Genomic DNA, 13275 nt, shown 5'->3' on the forward strand with positions numbered 1-13275 from the left:
ATGAACCAGATCTTCCCTGCAATCCGAAGGTTTTTCACCATAATGAAATATACGAACTATGGCGGCTATTGATTTTGTGTGCCCAAAGCTATCCCCATCCCTCTTTTCCATAAGCAAAGTCTATAGTCCCTTGGACAGAAGAATGGGCATGTGTCCCAAGATTGGCTAATCAAGCACCTCATATCATTGGCATAGTCTAAGTAGGGCCAACCAGAATCCTCTCTGGGAACTGTGTGACACAGATGCTGCGAAAAATAAACACCCTCCCTGTTTCCCACCATGTGGAGAGCCCAAGACCAACATTCAAAGAGAAACAGACAAGCAGAAATGAGAGAAAGCAAGAGAATCTGGCAGTGTCAGCTCCTTGGTTCTCATTCCTGAGCTAGTTTCTTTGTAAATTAATCCTGTATCTGTATCAACTACAGAGGCCAGAAAATTCCTTTTTTGCTTAAAATAGTTTGAATTGGGTTTTTGTCCCTTGCAATTCCAAAATCCTAATCTATACTTACCCCAAGAGAGAGGGCTTGATATACATTGCCCTTAATGCAGGGAAATCAATACATTTTTGTTAAATTTTTAAAATTTGGACGCCTCTAGACAGGCTCTCTATTATGTCTTCTATCTATCACTTCCAATATCCTACACCCACCAACTTCACTATTTCTATTACATAAACCCTGAAAGCATCTGATTTTGCCAGTGATTCCCCAGGATGTCCCTAGAATTTTTAAAAATCCTAATATAAGCTTGCTTCAGTTGATTTCCCAAAAAAGTCGAATATAAAATACATTCAAGGTAACCTAAGTTAAATGAGATTTTACCCAATCTAGAACATCAAAAAGCCTAGGTATCGACACTTTAGTATGTGAGGAGGCAAAATTTCAAAATTTAACATGAATCCAAAGGGGGTATGCTACTTCAATATAATTTAGTTGCATGTTTTTCTTCATACCAATGGAAATCAATAACAACAATAAATCTCAGGACCTACCTCCAATAAGGCTCCAGTTTGAAAGAATTTCAAAGGCTTTTCAATTGAATAATAAAGGCTATGGTAGCTACCCTTAGCCAGGTATGCTCGGACAAGACCAACCGCTATAACCAGCCACCTAGTAAAAGACAAAACAGCAATCAGGAAAAAATAAAAATAAAAAAAAGTAGCATTTAGGTTAACAGACAGCTGTGGCAATAAAAGATATTGCTAAAGGTGACCTCAAGCATGAGTAACCTGGATTTATGGACGATAGCTCTCAAATGCCAAGCTGTAATGCACTGAAATGTTGCAACACCGACAGCACCTTACCAAGAGGGCTCAGTGAAAGCATAGTGGCACCTCACCCATCTGGAGCTCATTTTTTTGGCAACTTTGCTATTGAGATCAAGGCCAAAAGGAAAGGAATAAGCTAAAATGGTCCTTGTGCCACTAAATCAGGTGCCAAGAAAATCTAAGACAAGAAAAAAACAGTTAAAGGAAAATTTTAAACAGCCTGTGCAGTTAAAGGGTTTTTAATAATTACAGGGTGGAAAGAAGATGCTTTAAACTATTGTTATAATTGTCTCACTGGAACAATTACCCATACCTTAAAATCTATCCTTTTAAAATTATGAATAAAGGGCTCTTGCTTAAAAAAAAAAAAAAAAGTTTTTTAGCCAAATTTCCTAAAATCAATGCAGAAATGAAAGCCAGATCAATACAAACCACGAAACAGGAAAGCACTTAAGCATACAGCTGTGAATGTTATATTTTTGTTCCACTGTCCTTCTCAAAAATAAACACAATGTTTTGTTAAGTTCCATAATAAAACAAATGGACCTTTTTATTAAGGTATGTCTCCTGGAAGGATTTAGATAAATGTATAGTATCAACTAGGCAATGGGGTGTGTATGGTCTATGCTATTTCCAAAAACTATCACATAAGGACATCAAGTAAGAGTTTGTAAAAGAAGAAATTATTTAATGGTGTAACTGGTACAACCATTAACAGCCTTAAAAAAAAGCTTACTTTGCTCTCACAATCTCAATTTATCTTCCTGGTTTAAGATACCACTCCTTACCCTCCACCCCATTCTCTATGTTCACTGGTCAGGAATAGACTTCTTTCTTCTTACCAATGTACCTCAAAATCCCTCTCCAGTCCAATGCCCTCACCGGCTCTTGCTAAGACAACAAGAATTTTATATATAAATATTAATACACACAGTGAGATTCCTGGATGTTTTTTTAAAAATCAATCTATGTGACCACTGATGTGATATAAAGCTTGTATCTGTACTAGTTCTTCATTGACCTGTGAGTCAAGAGAAATGATTTCTAGATCTGGAACTTCTACTAACAAGTTCTATGATCTCATGCAAGTCACAACTTCTCTGAGCCTAGGTTTCAACACCTACCATTTCTAATACTAGCAATACATATATGATCCTCCCACGATATATTTTCTTTTTCGTGAAAAAAAAGCAAGGTGCTGAACTGTAAAAATATTAATATATTGGCATTTGTCTTATTTTAAAAAGGGATAGGGGGATGTATAAACATATTTGCTTGCATCCGCATCTTAAGGATACACAAAATTAACTGCCTCGAGGGAGGGGAGCTGGGTAGAAGGGAAAGGTGGGAGGAAAGATTTTCACTGTATTCCCTCATGTTTTTCATTTTTAACCCTAACAATGTATCACCTACTTTAAAAATAAATAAAAATGGATGTTCACTATACAATTCTTTCAACTCTTCTGTATGTTTGAAATTTTTCATAATAAAATGTTAGGACTTCTTAAAAAATTACAAATGAAGATAACTTAAAAATATATAACTAATTGTCTGATGCTGTGATCCTACTCACCAAAATGACAAGATAAAGAATTGCAGAGCTGAAGGAACCTTCATCACCCAGACCAACCCTTTAGTTTTACAAATGAAAAAACGGAGGCTAGAGAAATAAGATGATTTATCCAAAGTCACACAGCTAGTTAGTGGCAGAGCTTGAACTAGAAACCCGCCGGGATAAGGGATGGACTGAAATGAAAGAGACAGAAGATGGGTAAAACCGTTTCGAGGGTCCATTCTCCCCCTTTCCAGTAACTCTGCCTTCTACTCCCCAGTTTCTTCCCCACCCCAACCCATCCTAAAAGTCTAAACTCATCTAAAGCCTAGCTCTGCTCATGTCGCTGGCCAAAAACTTTGAACGCTTTCCCAATACCTTTCAGATTAAAGCGCAGCCCAGATTTTGAAAACAGCCGCCCAAATGAATGGTCACTCTGCAGCCACAGCTCCTCCACTCCCCATGCTGGCGCCGTTCAACATCCGAATCTGGCCGCCCAGGACGGGCTCCGCGCCGCAGGTCGTCCGGCCGCTGCCCCCGGCCCCGCACCTGTGGCCAGCCCCACCTTTCCTCCCGCGGCCCTCGCGAGCCAGCGCCCGGCAGCCGTCCCCGCGCCCCAGTGCCTGGGAACTTGGCTCGACCCCCAGCGCAGGAGGGAGCTCGCGGGCAGCCACCGGGGCCGATTCAGCGCTCGGCCGCCCTCAGCGCCCAGGTACCGGGTCCCGGGCACCCCCCGCCGGGAATGCACTGCCTGCGGCGGGCCGCGCCGATCCTATCCGCCCCGCCGCTGGCCGCAGGGCTCCCTCCCCGGCCGCGCTGGCTCCCCGCCTCCCCGAGCCCCAGCCTCACCCGGCTGTCATCACCACATTGTAGATGACCAGGTACGCCGTGGCCAGGGGCCCCGGGCCCTTCTTCTTCCGCGTGCCGCTGGCGTCCCCGGCCCCGGCCCTGCCACCGCCGCCCCCGTTCCCCTTCGCCGCTGCAGTCGCCGCCACTGCCGCCATGTCAAGTGCCCGAAGCCCGCTCTCCTAGCGCGAGCGGCTCGGGCCGGACTACGCGAGGCGAGGGGGCGGAGGGAGGCACGAGGGGAAGGCGGGGCCAGGGCCGCGGGGCGGAGCCGGGACAGGGTCCACGGCAGCCGCCATCTTGGCTGAGGGCAAAGACGCTCCTGGCGCTCCCGTCTTTCGGCTTGCCTCAGTTGCCACTGCCATCTTGGATCAGGGTAATTCCCGCCTCTTGGGCGCTCCAGGTTACAACCTCGGCGCCATCTTGGATTAGTTCAATGTGGCCACCCTCTCCAGGCCCGCTGCTTCTGCCAGCTGGATGTTGCGTCGTCCCTCGCTATTCGCCCTCCTATAATCACTGCTTCCATGTTGAATCAAAACAATTATGCTTTCGTTCTCCCTTCTTCAATGGCCCTATCTTCACACCTAAACACTATTGCTCCGGTATCCTGCCATTTTGGATCAGGGCGGTTGACGGTGGATTCACTTCCCATCAACCCTTGAGGCTCCAGGGACCAGCCCTTTGCTAGGTGCGCTTTGCTTCCTAACCCGTTGCCGGGTTGGAGATTCCACCTCCGAAGTTTTCTTTCTGACTTTTGATTTTACATTCCTAGTACAGTGGAGAAGCCCAGGCGGCCTAGAATCCAGTGTCGTCCGTGAGTGCTTGGCTGGTGGTCAAGTGCATCTTCCAGCCTGAGACCGCGTGGACTCGCTCATCGTGAGGGCGAGAGGAGGATAAGCCCATTGGGCTGTCGGCTGAGAGTGAGGTGCGGGGTAAGGGAGTAGATTTATAGCTATAGTGACTAAAAATAAAAGGATGTTGGCTTAGGTGGAAAACCTGTCTGCTTTGGGAAGCTGGAGCAGCTTGTGGGCATTGCTTCAACCAGCTGATCCCACTTTCCATTCATTGCTTTGTTTCAGGAGGTTCTTTATTTGTAAACGTCCCCTGCAATTTTTTACACACCCAAGCAGCTCCTTAAATGTATTACTGTATATGTGGTAGTATAAAATATTTATGGGTTCATTCCAGCAAGTGTTTATGGAGCGTCCACAAAGTTGCCCTGGAGTTCATGGCACTAAGTGAAAGAGACAAAGTCGTCAGTCTCCCAGGGATTATATAGAGCAGCGGCCCCCAACCTTTTGGTCAACAGGGACCGGTTTCGTGGTGGGGGGGTGGATGATGGTTTCAGGATGATTCAAAGGCATTACATTTATCATTAGATTCTCATAAGGAGCACACAACTTAGATCCCTCCAATGCGCAGTTCACAATAGGTTCCCCGCTCCTATGAGAATCTGATGCCACCGCTGATCTGAGGGAGGCGGAGCTCAGGAGGTAATGCTCCCTTGCTTGCTGCTCACCTCCTGCTGTGCCTCCTGGTTCCTAACAGGCCAGGGACTGGTTCTATCCGCAGCCTGGGGCTTAGGGACCCCTGAGGGAACCAGACGAAAATGCTCGTATTAGTTGGTGAAAAGTGGTATCAGGAAGTTATTACAATAATCCAGCCATGGTGATAGTGGTGTGGGCCAGAGTGGTGGAAATCGAGGTGATGAAAACAACAATGAATTCTGTGCGTATTTTAGAAGTAGAATTATAAGATTTGTGGATATATTAGTTTTGGAGTGTGAGGTCAAAGGCGTTTTGAGCAACTTGTAAGAAACCATTTTTAAGGCGGAAGTCGGGAATTTTCTTTTTTATATGTTGAATTTGAAATCCTTATTAAACATCCAAGTGGAGAGGCTGGATAGACAATTAAATTTAGACCCTGAGGTTCGGGAAGGAAGTCCAATGGGCTAGAGATATAAATTTGAGAGTTGTCAACCTAAAATAATAAAAAAGGTAAGAATCTAGTTTAAAAGAAGTTTATTCAAGCATAAAGGTTGAAGATGGCTACCTGGGAGCATAGATTCAAGTTACCCTAAATATACACTCTGATTAGCAGCAGTTATGAGTGGGTTTTTAAAGGAAAAAGAGGCAGCTTCTAAGTTGTTTACTAAGAATTTACATTAAAATTACATTAGCTATTGATTGGCTATAAACTATTCTTTGTATCACAGATTCCAGGAACATGAAGATACTGGGTGAGGCTGCTAGTCAGGAACAAAATGTCTAAACAATTGCCCCCAGGCAAACTCTTGTCTCTCTGGGCCTGATAAGTTTTTGCATACTTCACATAGCTCAGACAGCTCAGAGCTGTCTGAGCTATTATCTTTTCTCAGAGTTCTGAGGGTGGTGGTGGTATTTAAATCCATGACACTGTAATCACCCAATACGTTCTTCCTGCCCACTGCACAGACAAAATCAATTCATAGAGACCATGGCATTGCAATAAAGAATTTAATTGACATGAGATAGGTCTTGGAGATGGAGTTATTACTCCAAATCTCCCCCAAAATTCAGAGGGTAGGGTTTTTCAAGAATAGTTTGGCTAAGATCTGAGAGCTATAGTCAAAACAAAACAAAACAAAACACACCCCCCCCCCCACACACACACAGTTTGGCAGGCAGGAGGCTGGAGGAATGGGTGCTGCTGATTGGTTGGGAATGCAATTATAGGGGTGTGGAAAATGGTCCCCCTGCACTGAGCCTGCTTCTGGGTGGAGGCCACAGGACTGGTTGAGCCAAGAGTCAAAGGTCTCATTGGGGTCGTCAGCCATCCGAAATGCAGAAGCTTGAAAGTTTATCTCAAAAGGCCAATCTTAGGTTCTACAATAGTGAACTGGGGAAGCTGCAAATCTAGTGACCTCTGGAATAGTGGCTGGTAATCATTTAACTTAACAAAGCCTATGTCTTAGCAGAATTCAAGCTCCTCTTATCCTTCTAACCTGGTGGCTTTTCATTAGTTTTACAAAAGTGGTTTAGTTTTGGGGAGGGGCTACTATCGCTTAAACTGTAAACTAAGTTTCTCCCAAAGTTAGCTTGGTGCAAGCCCAGGAATGACCAAGGGCAGTTTTGGAGGTTAAAGATGAGAAAGGAAAACCCCAGATTCACTGAGCCAAAGGGAAAAGTCAAGCTGGGAACTGGGTCACACAAACCTGCCTCCCATTTGGTTCCTAAATAAGATAGCTACAAAGATAAAAGCTATATACTTCCCTCACATTTTACCCACAAGGAAATTCCTTTTAGGCCCAAAGATCTTTACTCTAAAACAGTTCTGTTGAATTTCAACCTGGCAATGTAAGTTGATATCTTCACAGGTATGGGACATAGGACAGAATTCAAAGTCTTCCCTCTCCTCACCTGAGACAAATGCATATCTGATTGCTTCCTCTGCCCTATTGTCTACGTTATCTTATGTAAAAATACAGATTAACTGAGCCAGACTAAGGCATGAATATTTCCTCCACTCCCCACTCACATGAAAATTGTGTATTCAAAAGGATGCAACTGTTTTATCTTTTTATCTACTGACACAATTTAAAAATATTTCTTGGCTGGGCGTGGTGGCTCACGCCTGTAATCCCAGCACTTTGGGAGGCCAGGCAGGCAGATCAGGAGGTCAGGAGTTTGAGACCAGCCTGGCCAGTATGGTGAAACCCCATCTTTACTAAAAATACAAAAATTAGCTGGGTGTGGTGGTGCGCGCCTGTAGTCCCAGCTACTTGGGAGACTGAGGCAAGAGAATCGCTTGGAGTTGGAGGTTGCAGTGAGCCGAGATTGTGCCGCTGCACTCCAGCCTGGTGACAGAGCGAGACTCTGTCTCAAAAAAAAAAAAATTTCTCTTCCCCCAGTATCCACCCTTTCCCCTTTAAGTACTGAAGCCCTCAAAATCATCTTTGGAGATAGGCATATACCTGCCTCCCTGGCATGCATCCTTTACTATGGCAAATAAACCTCCTAAAATGATTGAGACTTTCCTTGATCGTGTTCTTTGATTTACAGAGTCAAGGTGGGGGCTGGTTAGATCAGATCTCTCTCAGTCATAATTTTCTCACTGTTACAATTTTTGCAAAAGAAGTTTCAAGACCTCAAGAGATGAAGTGAGAGGCATAAGTTGACAATTGTCAGGGTCCCATCCTTTCCCGCCATGGCAGATTGTTTAGAGATTCTGTTGCCTTGTTTTCCTGAAATTTTTTTTTTTTGGAGACGAAGTCTTGCTCTTGTCCCCCAGACTGGAGTGCAATGGCACACTCTTGGCTCACTGCAACCTCCGCCTCCCAGGTTCAAGCAATTCTCCTGCCTCAGCCTTCCAAGTAGCTGGGATTACAGGTGCCTGCCCCCACGCCCGGCTAATTTTTGTATGTTTAGTAGAGACGGGATTTTGCCATGTTCGCCAGGCTGGTTTCGAACTCCTGACCTCAGGTGATCCACCCGCCTCGGCCTCCCAAAATGCTGGGATTATAGGCATGAACCACCACACCCGACTTTCCTGAATTTTTTAAAGAGCAAGTTGGTGAGCCCAAATTGCACACTGTGATCAGAGGGCAAAGAAATTTCTTTGCAAAAGAAATAAAGAAGTGAACCATTTTACAAAACCAAATAATCATTCATCTAAAAGCTTCTTTCATTCATTTGACTAATTTTTTTTTCAATATAATCTACTTAATGGGAAAGTAGGAGGAGGCAGGAATGCATAAAGTTCTGTTCAGTTGGAAATCAGTTTAAAACTCAATGTATCTTCTTGCAGTCACTTAGGCCCAACTCCAGTCTGTTGTTTATAGCAGCAATCTCCAACCTTTTTGGCACCAGGGACTGGTTTCATGGAAGACAATTTTTCCATGGACTGGGGAGGGAATGGTTTCAGGATGAAACTGTTTCACTTCAGATCAGCAGGCATTAGATGGAGCCTGCAACCTAGATCCCTCACATGCATGGTTCATGATAGGGTTCGTGTTCCTATGAGAATCTAATGCCGCTGTTGGTCTGGCAGGAGGTGGAGATCGGGTGGTAATGCTCACTTGCCTGCTGCTCACCTCCTGCTGTGTGGCTGGGTTCCTAACAGGCCATGGACCTGTACCAGTCTGTGGCCCAGAGGTTGGGGACCCCTGCTCTACAGTACAGCCAAAGTGATCTTTTCCACATACAACCTTGTTCATGTCTACTACCTTCCTCTGCCCCACCCCTGAAGATATTTAAATGGCTTTTGATGACACTTAGGATAAAGCATAAAATATTTAATGTGGTATACAAAAATCTGCATAGACTAGACCCTACCTGCCTCCTCAGTCTCACCATGCCCCTCCTAGTCATACTGGCCTCATCTTAGGTCTTCCATCAAGCAGTACTCCTTTTTTGCCTCAGGGAATTTGCACATGCTATTCCAATCATACCTTCCCAACAGTACCCCAAAGTCTTAACTCATTTCAGCATTAACTCAAAAGTCCAAGTTCAAAGTCTGATCTGAGACAAGGCAAGTCTCTTTCACCTACAAGCCTGTAAAATCAAAAACAAGTTAGTTACTTCCAAGATACAATGGGGGTACAGGCATTGGGTAAATGTTCTCATTCCACATGGGAGAAATTGGCCAAAACAAAGGGGCCACAGGCCCCATGCAAGTCTGAAACCTGGTTGGGCAGTCATTAAATATTAAACCTCTTAAATAATCTCCTTTGACTCCATGTCTCACATCCAGTGCATGCTGATTGAAGAGGTGAGCTCCTAAGGCTTTGGACAGCTCTTAACCTGTGGCTCTGCAGAGTACAGTCCCAAAGGCTGCTTTCATGGGCTGGAGTTGAGTGCCTGAAGCTTTTCCAGGTCCAGGGTGCAAGCTGTTGGTGGATCTACCATTCTGGGGTCTGGAGGACAGTGGCCCTATTCTCAGATCCACTAGGTATTGCCCCAGTGGGGACTCTGAGTGGATGCTCCAACCCCACATTTCCCTTTTGCACTGCACTAGTAGGGGTTCTCCATGAGGGCTCCGCCCATGGAGCAGACTTCTGACTGGACATCCAGTCATTTCCATACATCCTCTGAAATCTAGGCATAGGTTTCTAAACCTCAACTCTTGGCTTCTGCACACTTGCAGGCCCAACACCACATAAAAGCTGCCAGGGCTTGGGGCTTGTACCCTCTGAAGCAATGGCCCAAGCTGTACCTTGGCCCCTTTTAGCCATGAGCTGGAGTGGCTGGGACACAGGGCACCATGTCTTGAGGCTGCACACAGCAGTAGAGCCCTGGGCCTGCCCAGCCCAGGAAACTATTTTTCCCTCCTAGGCCTCTAGGTCTGTGATGGGAGGGGCTGTCCTGAAGATCTCTGAAATTCCCTGGAGACATTTTTCCCCATTGTCTCAGCTATTAACATTCAGCTCCTTGTTACTTGTGCAAATTCCTGCAGCCTGCTTGAATTTCTCCCTGGAAAATGGGTCTTTGTTTTCTACTGCATGGTCAGGCTGCAAATTTTCCAAACTTTTATGCTCTGCTTCCCTTTTAAACATAAGTTCCAATTTCAGATCATCTCCTTGTGAACGCATATGACCGTTTGCTTTCAGAAAAAGCCATGTGACATCTTGAATGCTTTGGTGCTTAGAAGTTTCTTCTACCAGATACCCTAAATCATCTGTCTCAAGTTTAAAGTTCCACAGATCTCTAAGGCAGGGGCAAAATGCTGTCAGTCTCTCTGCTAAAGCATAGCAAGAGTGACCTTTGCTCCAGTTCCCAATAAGTTCTTCATCTCCATCTAAGACCATCTCAGCCTGGACTTCATTGTCCATATCACTATCAGCATTTTGGTCAAAATCATTCAACAATTCTCTAGGAAGTTCCCAACTTTCCCACATCTTCCCCATGTCTTCTTCTGAGCCCTCCAAACTGTTCTGACCTCTGCTGTTACCCAGTTCCACACTTGCTTCAACATATTGAGGTATCTTTATAGCAGTGCCCCACTCCCAGTACCAATCTTCTGTATTAGTCCATTTTCACACTTCGATAAAGAACTACCTGAGACTGGGTAATTTATAAAGAAAAGATGTTTCATTGACTCACAGTTCTGCATAGCTTGGGAGACCTCAGGAAATTTACAATCATGGTTGATACAATTACGCTGTGTTTCCACCCACATCTCATCTTGAATTGTAGTTCCCATAATCCCCATGTGTTGTAGGAGGGACCCAGTGGGAGGTAATTGAATTGTGGATGCGGTTACCTCTATGCTGTTCTTGGGATAGTGAGTGAGACTCACAAGCTCTGATGGTTTTATAAGCATCTGGCACTTCCCCTGCTGCCATGTGAAGAAGGATATGTTGGCTTCCCTTTCCACCATGATTGTAAGTTTCCTGAGGCCTCCCCAGCCATGCAGAACTGTGTCAACTAAACCTCTTTCCTTTATAAATTACCTAGTCTCAGATATTTCTTCATAGCAGTGTGAGAAGGGACTAATACAATGGTGGACAGCAAAGGAGAAGCAAGCACCTTCTCCACAAGGCAGCAGGAGAGAGAGAGAGAGCAAAGAAGGAACTGCCAAACACTTATAAACATCAGACCTCGTGAGAACTCACTATCACTAGAACAGCATGAGGGAAACCACCCCTTGATCCAATCACCTCCCACCAGTCCCTCCCTCAACACGTGATGATTACAATTTGAGATGAGATTTGGGTGGAGACACACAGCTAAACCGTATCGCTCCTTTTTTGCATTTATAATTTTTAAAATATCACTTATTCTTCCCCCTCTACTTACTGGAATTTGTACATCTTGCTTCTCTTCTTTTATGGGTTACCATAGAAATTACAGCATGGATCATTAACTCATTAAAGTCTAATGTTAATCAGTATCTTTATCATCTTCCTAAACAATACATAAACCTTTCAAATCTGTCTGGTCATTTTTAATAATCCCTTGTTCCTTGCCTATATGAATTTTTATGAATATATAATACCATGTATCTGTCATGGCACATTGTACATAATAGTTTCACTGCCCTAAAAATCTGTGCTTTACCTATTCATCCCAAACCAGCCTCCTCCCACACCCATAGTAACCATTGATTTTTTTACTGTCTCTACAGTGTTGCTTTTTCCAGAATGTCATATAGTTGGAATTATACAGGATGTTGCCTTTCCATTGTTTTTTTTTTTTTTTTCACTTAGCAACATGCACTTAAGGTTTGTCTGTGTCTTTTCATGGCTTGACAGCTCACTTCTTTTAATCACTGAATAATATCCCATTGTCTGGATGTACCTTCTTTTTTTTTTTAACCTATTCACCAATCGAAGGACATCTTGGTTGCTTCCAAATTTTGGCACTTATGAATAAAGTTCATATGAACATTCATGTGCAGGTTTTTATGTGGACATAAATTATGTTTTTTATTTCATCTTTTATTTTCTTGAATATTTTATACAGGCTTACTTTATTTTCCCTATATGATAATTCCAATATTTGAAGTTTCTGGGGGACTAAATCATTTTTTTGTTGTTGTTGTTTTTGTTCACTGACTCATGGTGGCTTAATCTCCCTGTAATTTTTTATTGTTGAGTTTATTTCATTGAATTTAAATCAATGGAAATTCCAAGGGCCTACATTTGGGATGCTTTCCTTCAGAAGGACTTTTATATACCTCTGCTAAAAGCCAGATGGCATCCGGACCACTTTAGTGTGCCCTTCAAGGATCCTGGAGCTTCAGCTTCCTCATGTTGCCATGGCTCCAGGTTTAGCTTCTCATTCACAGAACTGGTGTTGGCATTTGCAACATAGTGAAAACTCCCATATCTAATTTTTTAAAAAACAGAAATTAATGCAGAAGAATATTACTTCAAAGGTATAGAATTTTAAAACTATCAATGTCACCAACCATAAATGAGAAGATTCGTACATTTGACTATATTAAAATAAAGAACTTTTGTTTGCCAAAAGATAGCATGAAATAAGCAAAAAAGCAAGGTACAGAGTACAAGATATTTGCCACATGTATAATTGATAAAGAATAGCCTCCAGGATATATGAAAACTCTTTCAAATCAATAATAGACAATCACATTGAAAAAAATGAGCAAAGACTTGAACAGAAGAAAATATAAATGGTCAATAAACATGCAAATATGCTCACTCTCATTATTAATTAGGGAAATGCAAGTATAACCACAGTGAGATACCATTAACTATCCTCTAGATTGGCTAAAATTCAACAGTTTGATAACACCAATTGTTGGCAAGGATGTGATGCGGCAGAAACTCTTCAGACTGCTGTCGATTAATTGGTGTGTTCAGTTTGGGAAACAATTTGGCATTATCTAGTAAAGTTGAAGATACATATATCCCGTGATGGCTATTCTACTGCCAGGTCGATGATCTTAAAGATCTCCTAGGATACATGCATCAGGATATTCAAAGCAGCATTGTTCATCATACCCCACACTGAGTACAACACAACGTCTATCCACAGTAAAATAAATAAATACATCATGGTACATTCCTATGATGGGATACTTTACAGCAATGCAAATGAACAAATTGCAGTTCTACTCAACAACATGGATGAATCTCATAAACAAAATATTGAATGACAGAAGTAAG

At 43.3% G+C, this 13275-nt stretch overlaps 1 protein-coding gene and 1 long non-coding RNA gene across 4 annotated transcripts in view; one reads left to right on the plus strand and one right to left on the minus strand.

Annotated features, from left to right (window-relative positions):
* Positions 1 to 4291, minus strand: part of HACD2 (3-hydroxyacyl-CoA dehydratase 2) — a 96246-nt gene extending 91955 nt beyond the window's left edge. The window contains exons 1-2 of the mRNA XM_034957204.3: positions 3669 to 4291; positions 992 to 1109 (exon numbers count right to left, since the gene is read on the minus strand). Of these exons, the coding sequence (XP_034813095.1) occupies positions 992 to 1109; positions 3669 to 3823 (273 nt within the window). The 5' untranslated portion in view covers positions 3824 to 4291. The remainder of the gene's footprint in view (positions 1 to 991; positions 1110 to 3668) is intronic.
* Positions 4292 to 4307: 16 nt separating this feature from the next.
* LOC117979742 (uncharacterized) overlaps positions 4308 to 13275 on the plus strand; it is a 45722-nt gene continuing 36754 nt past the window's right edge. Inside the window, exon 1 of one of the 3 annotated variants that reach the window (XR_004670688.3) lies at positions 4308 to 4597. This is a non-coding gene — a long non-coding RNA (uncharacterized LOC117979742). The remainder of the gene's footprint in view (positions 4598 to 13275) is intronic. The other 2 variants (XR_004670689.4, XR_004670686.4) reach the window with 2 other exon arrangements.

This window comes from Pan paniscus, chromosome 2, assembly GCF_029289425.2.
Source record: "Pan paniscus chromosome 2, NHGRI_mPanPan1-v2.0_pri, whole genome shotgun sequence".
Classification (NCBI taxonomy): Eukaryota; Metazoa; Chordata; class Mammalia; order Primates; family Hominidae; genus Pan; species Pan paniscus.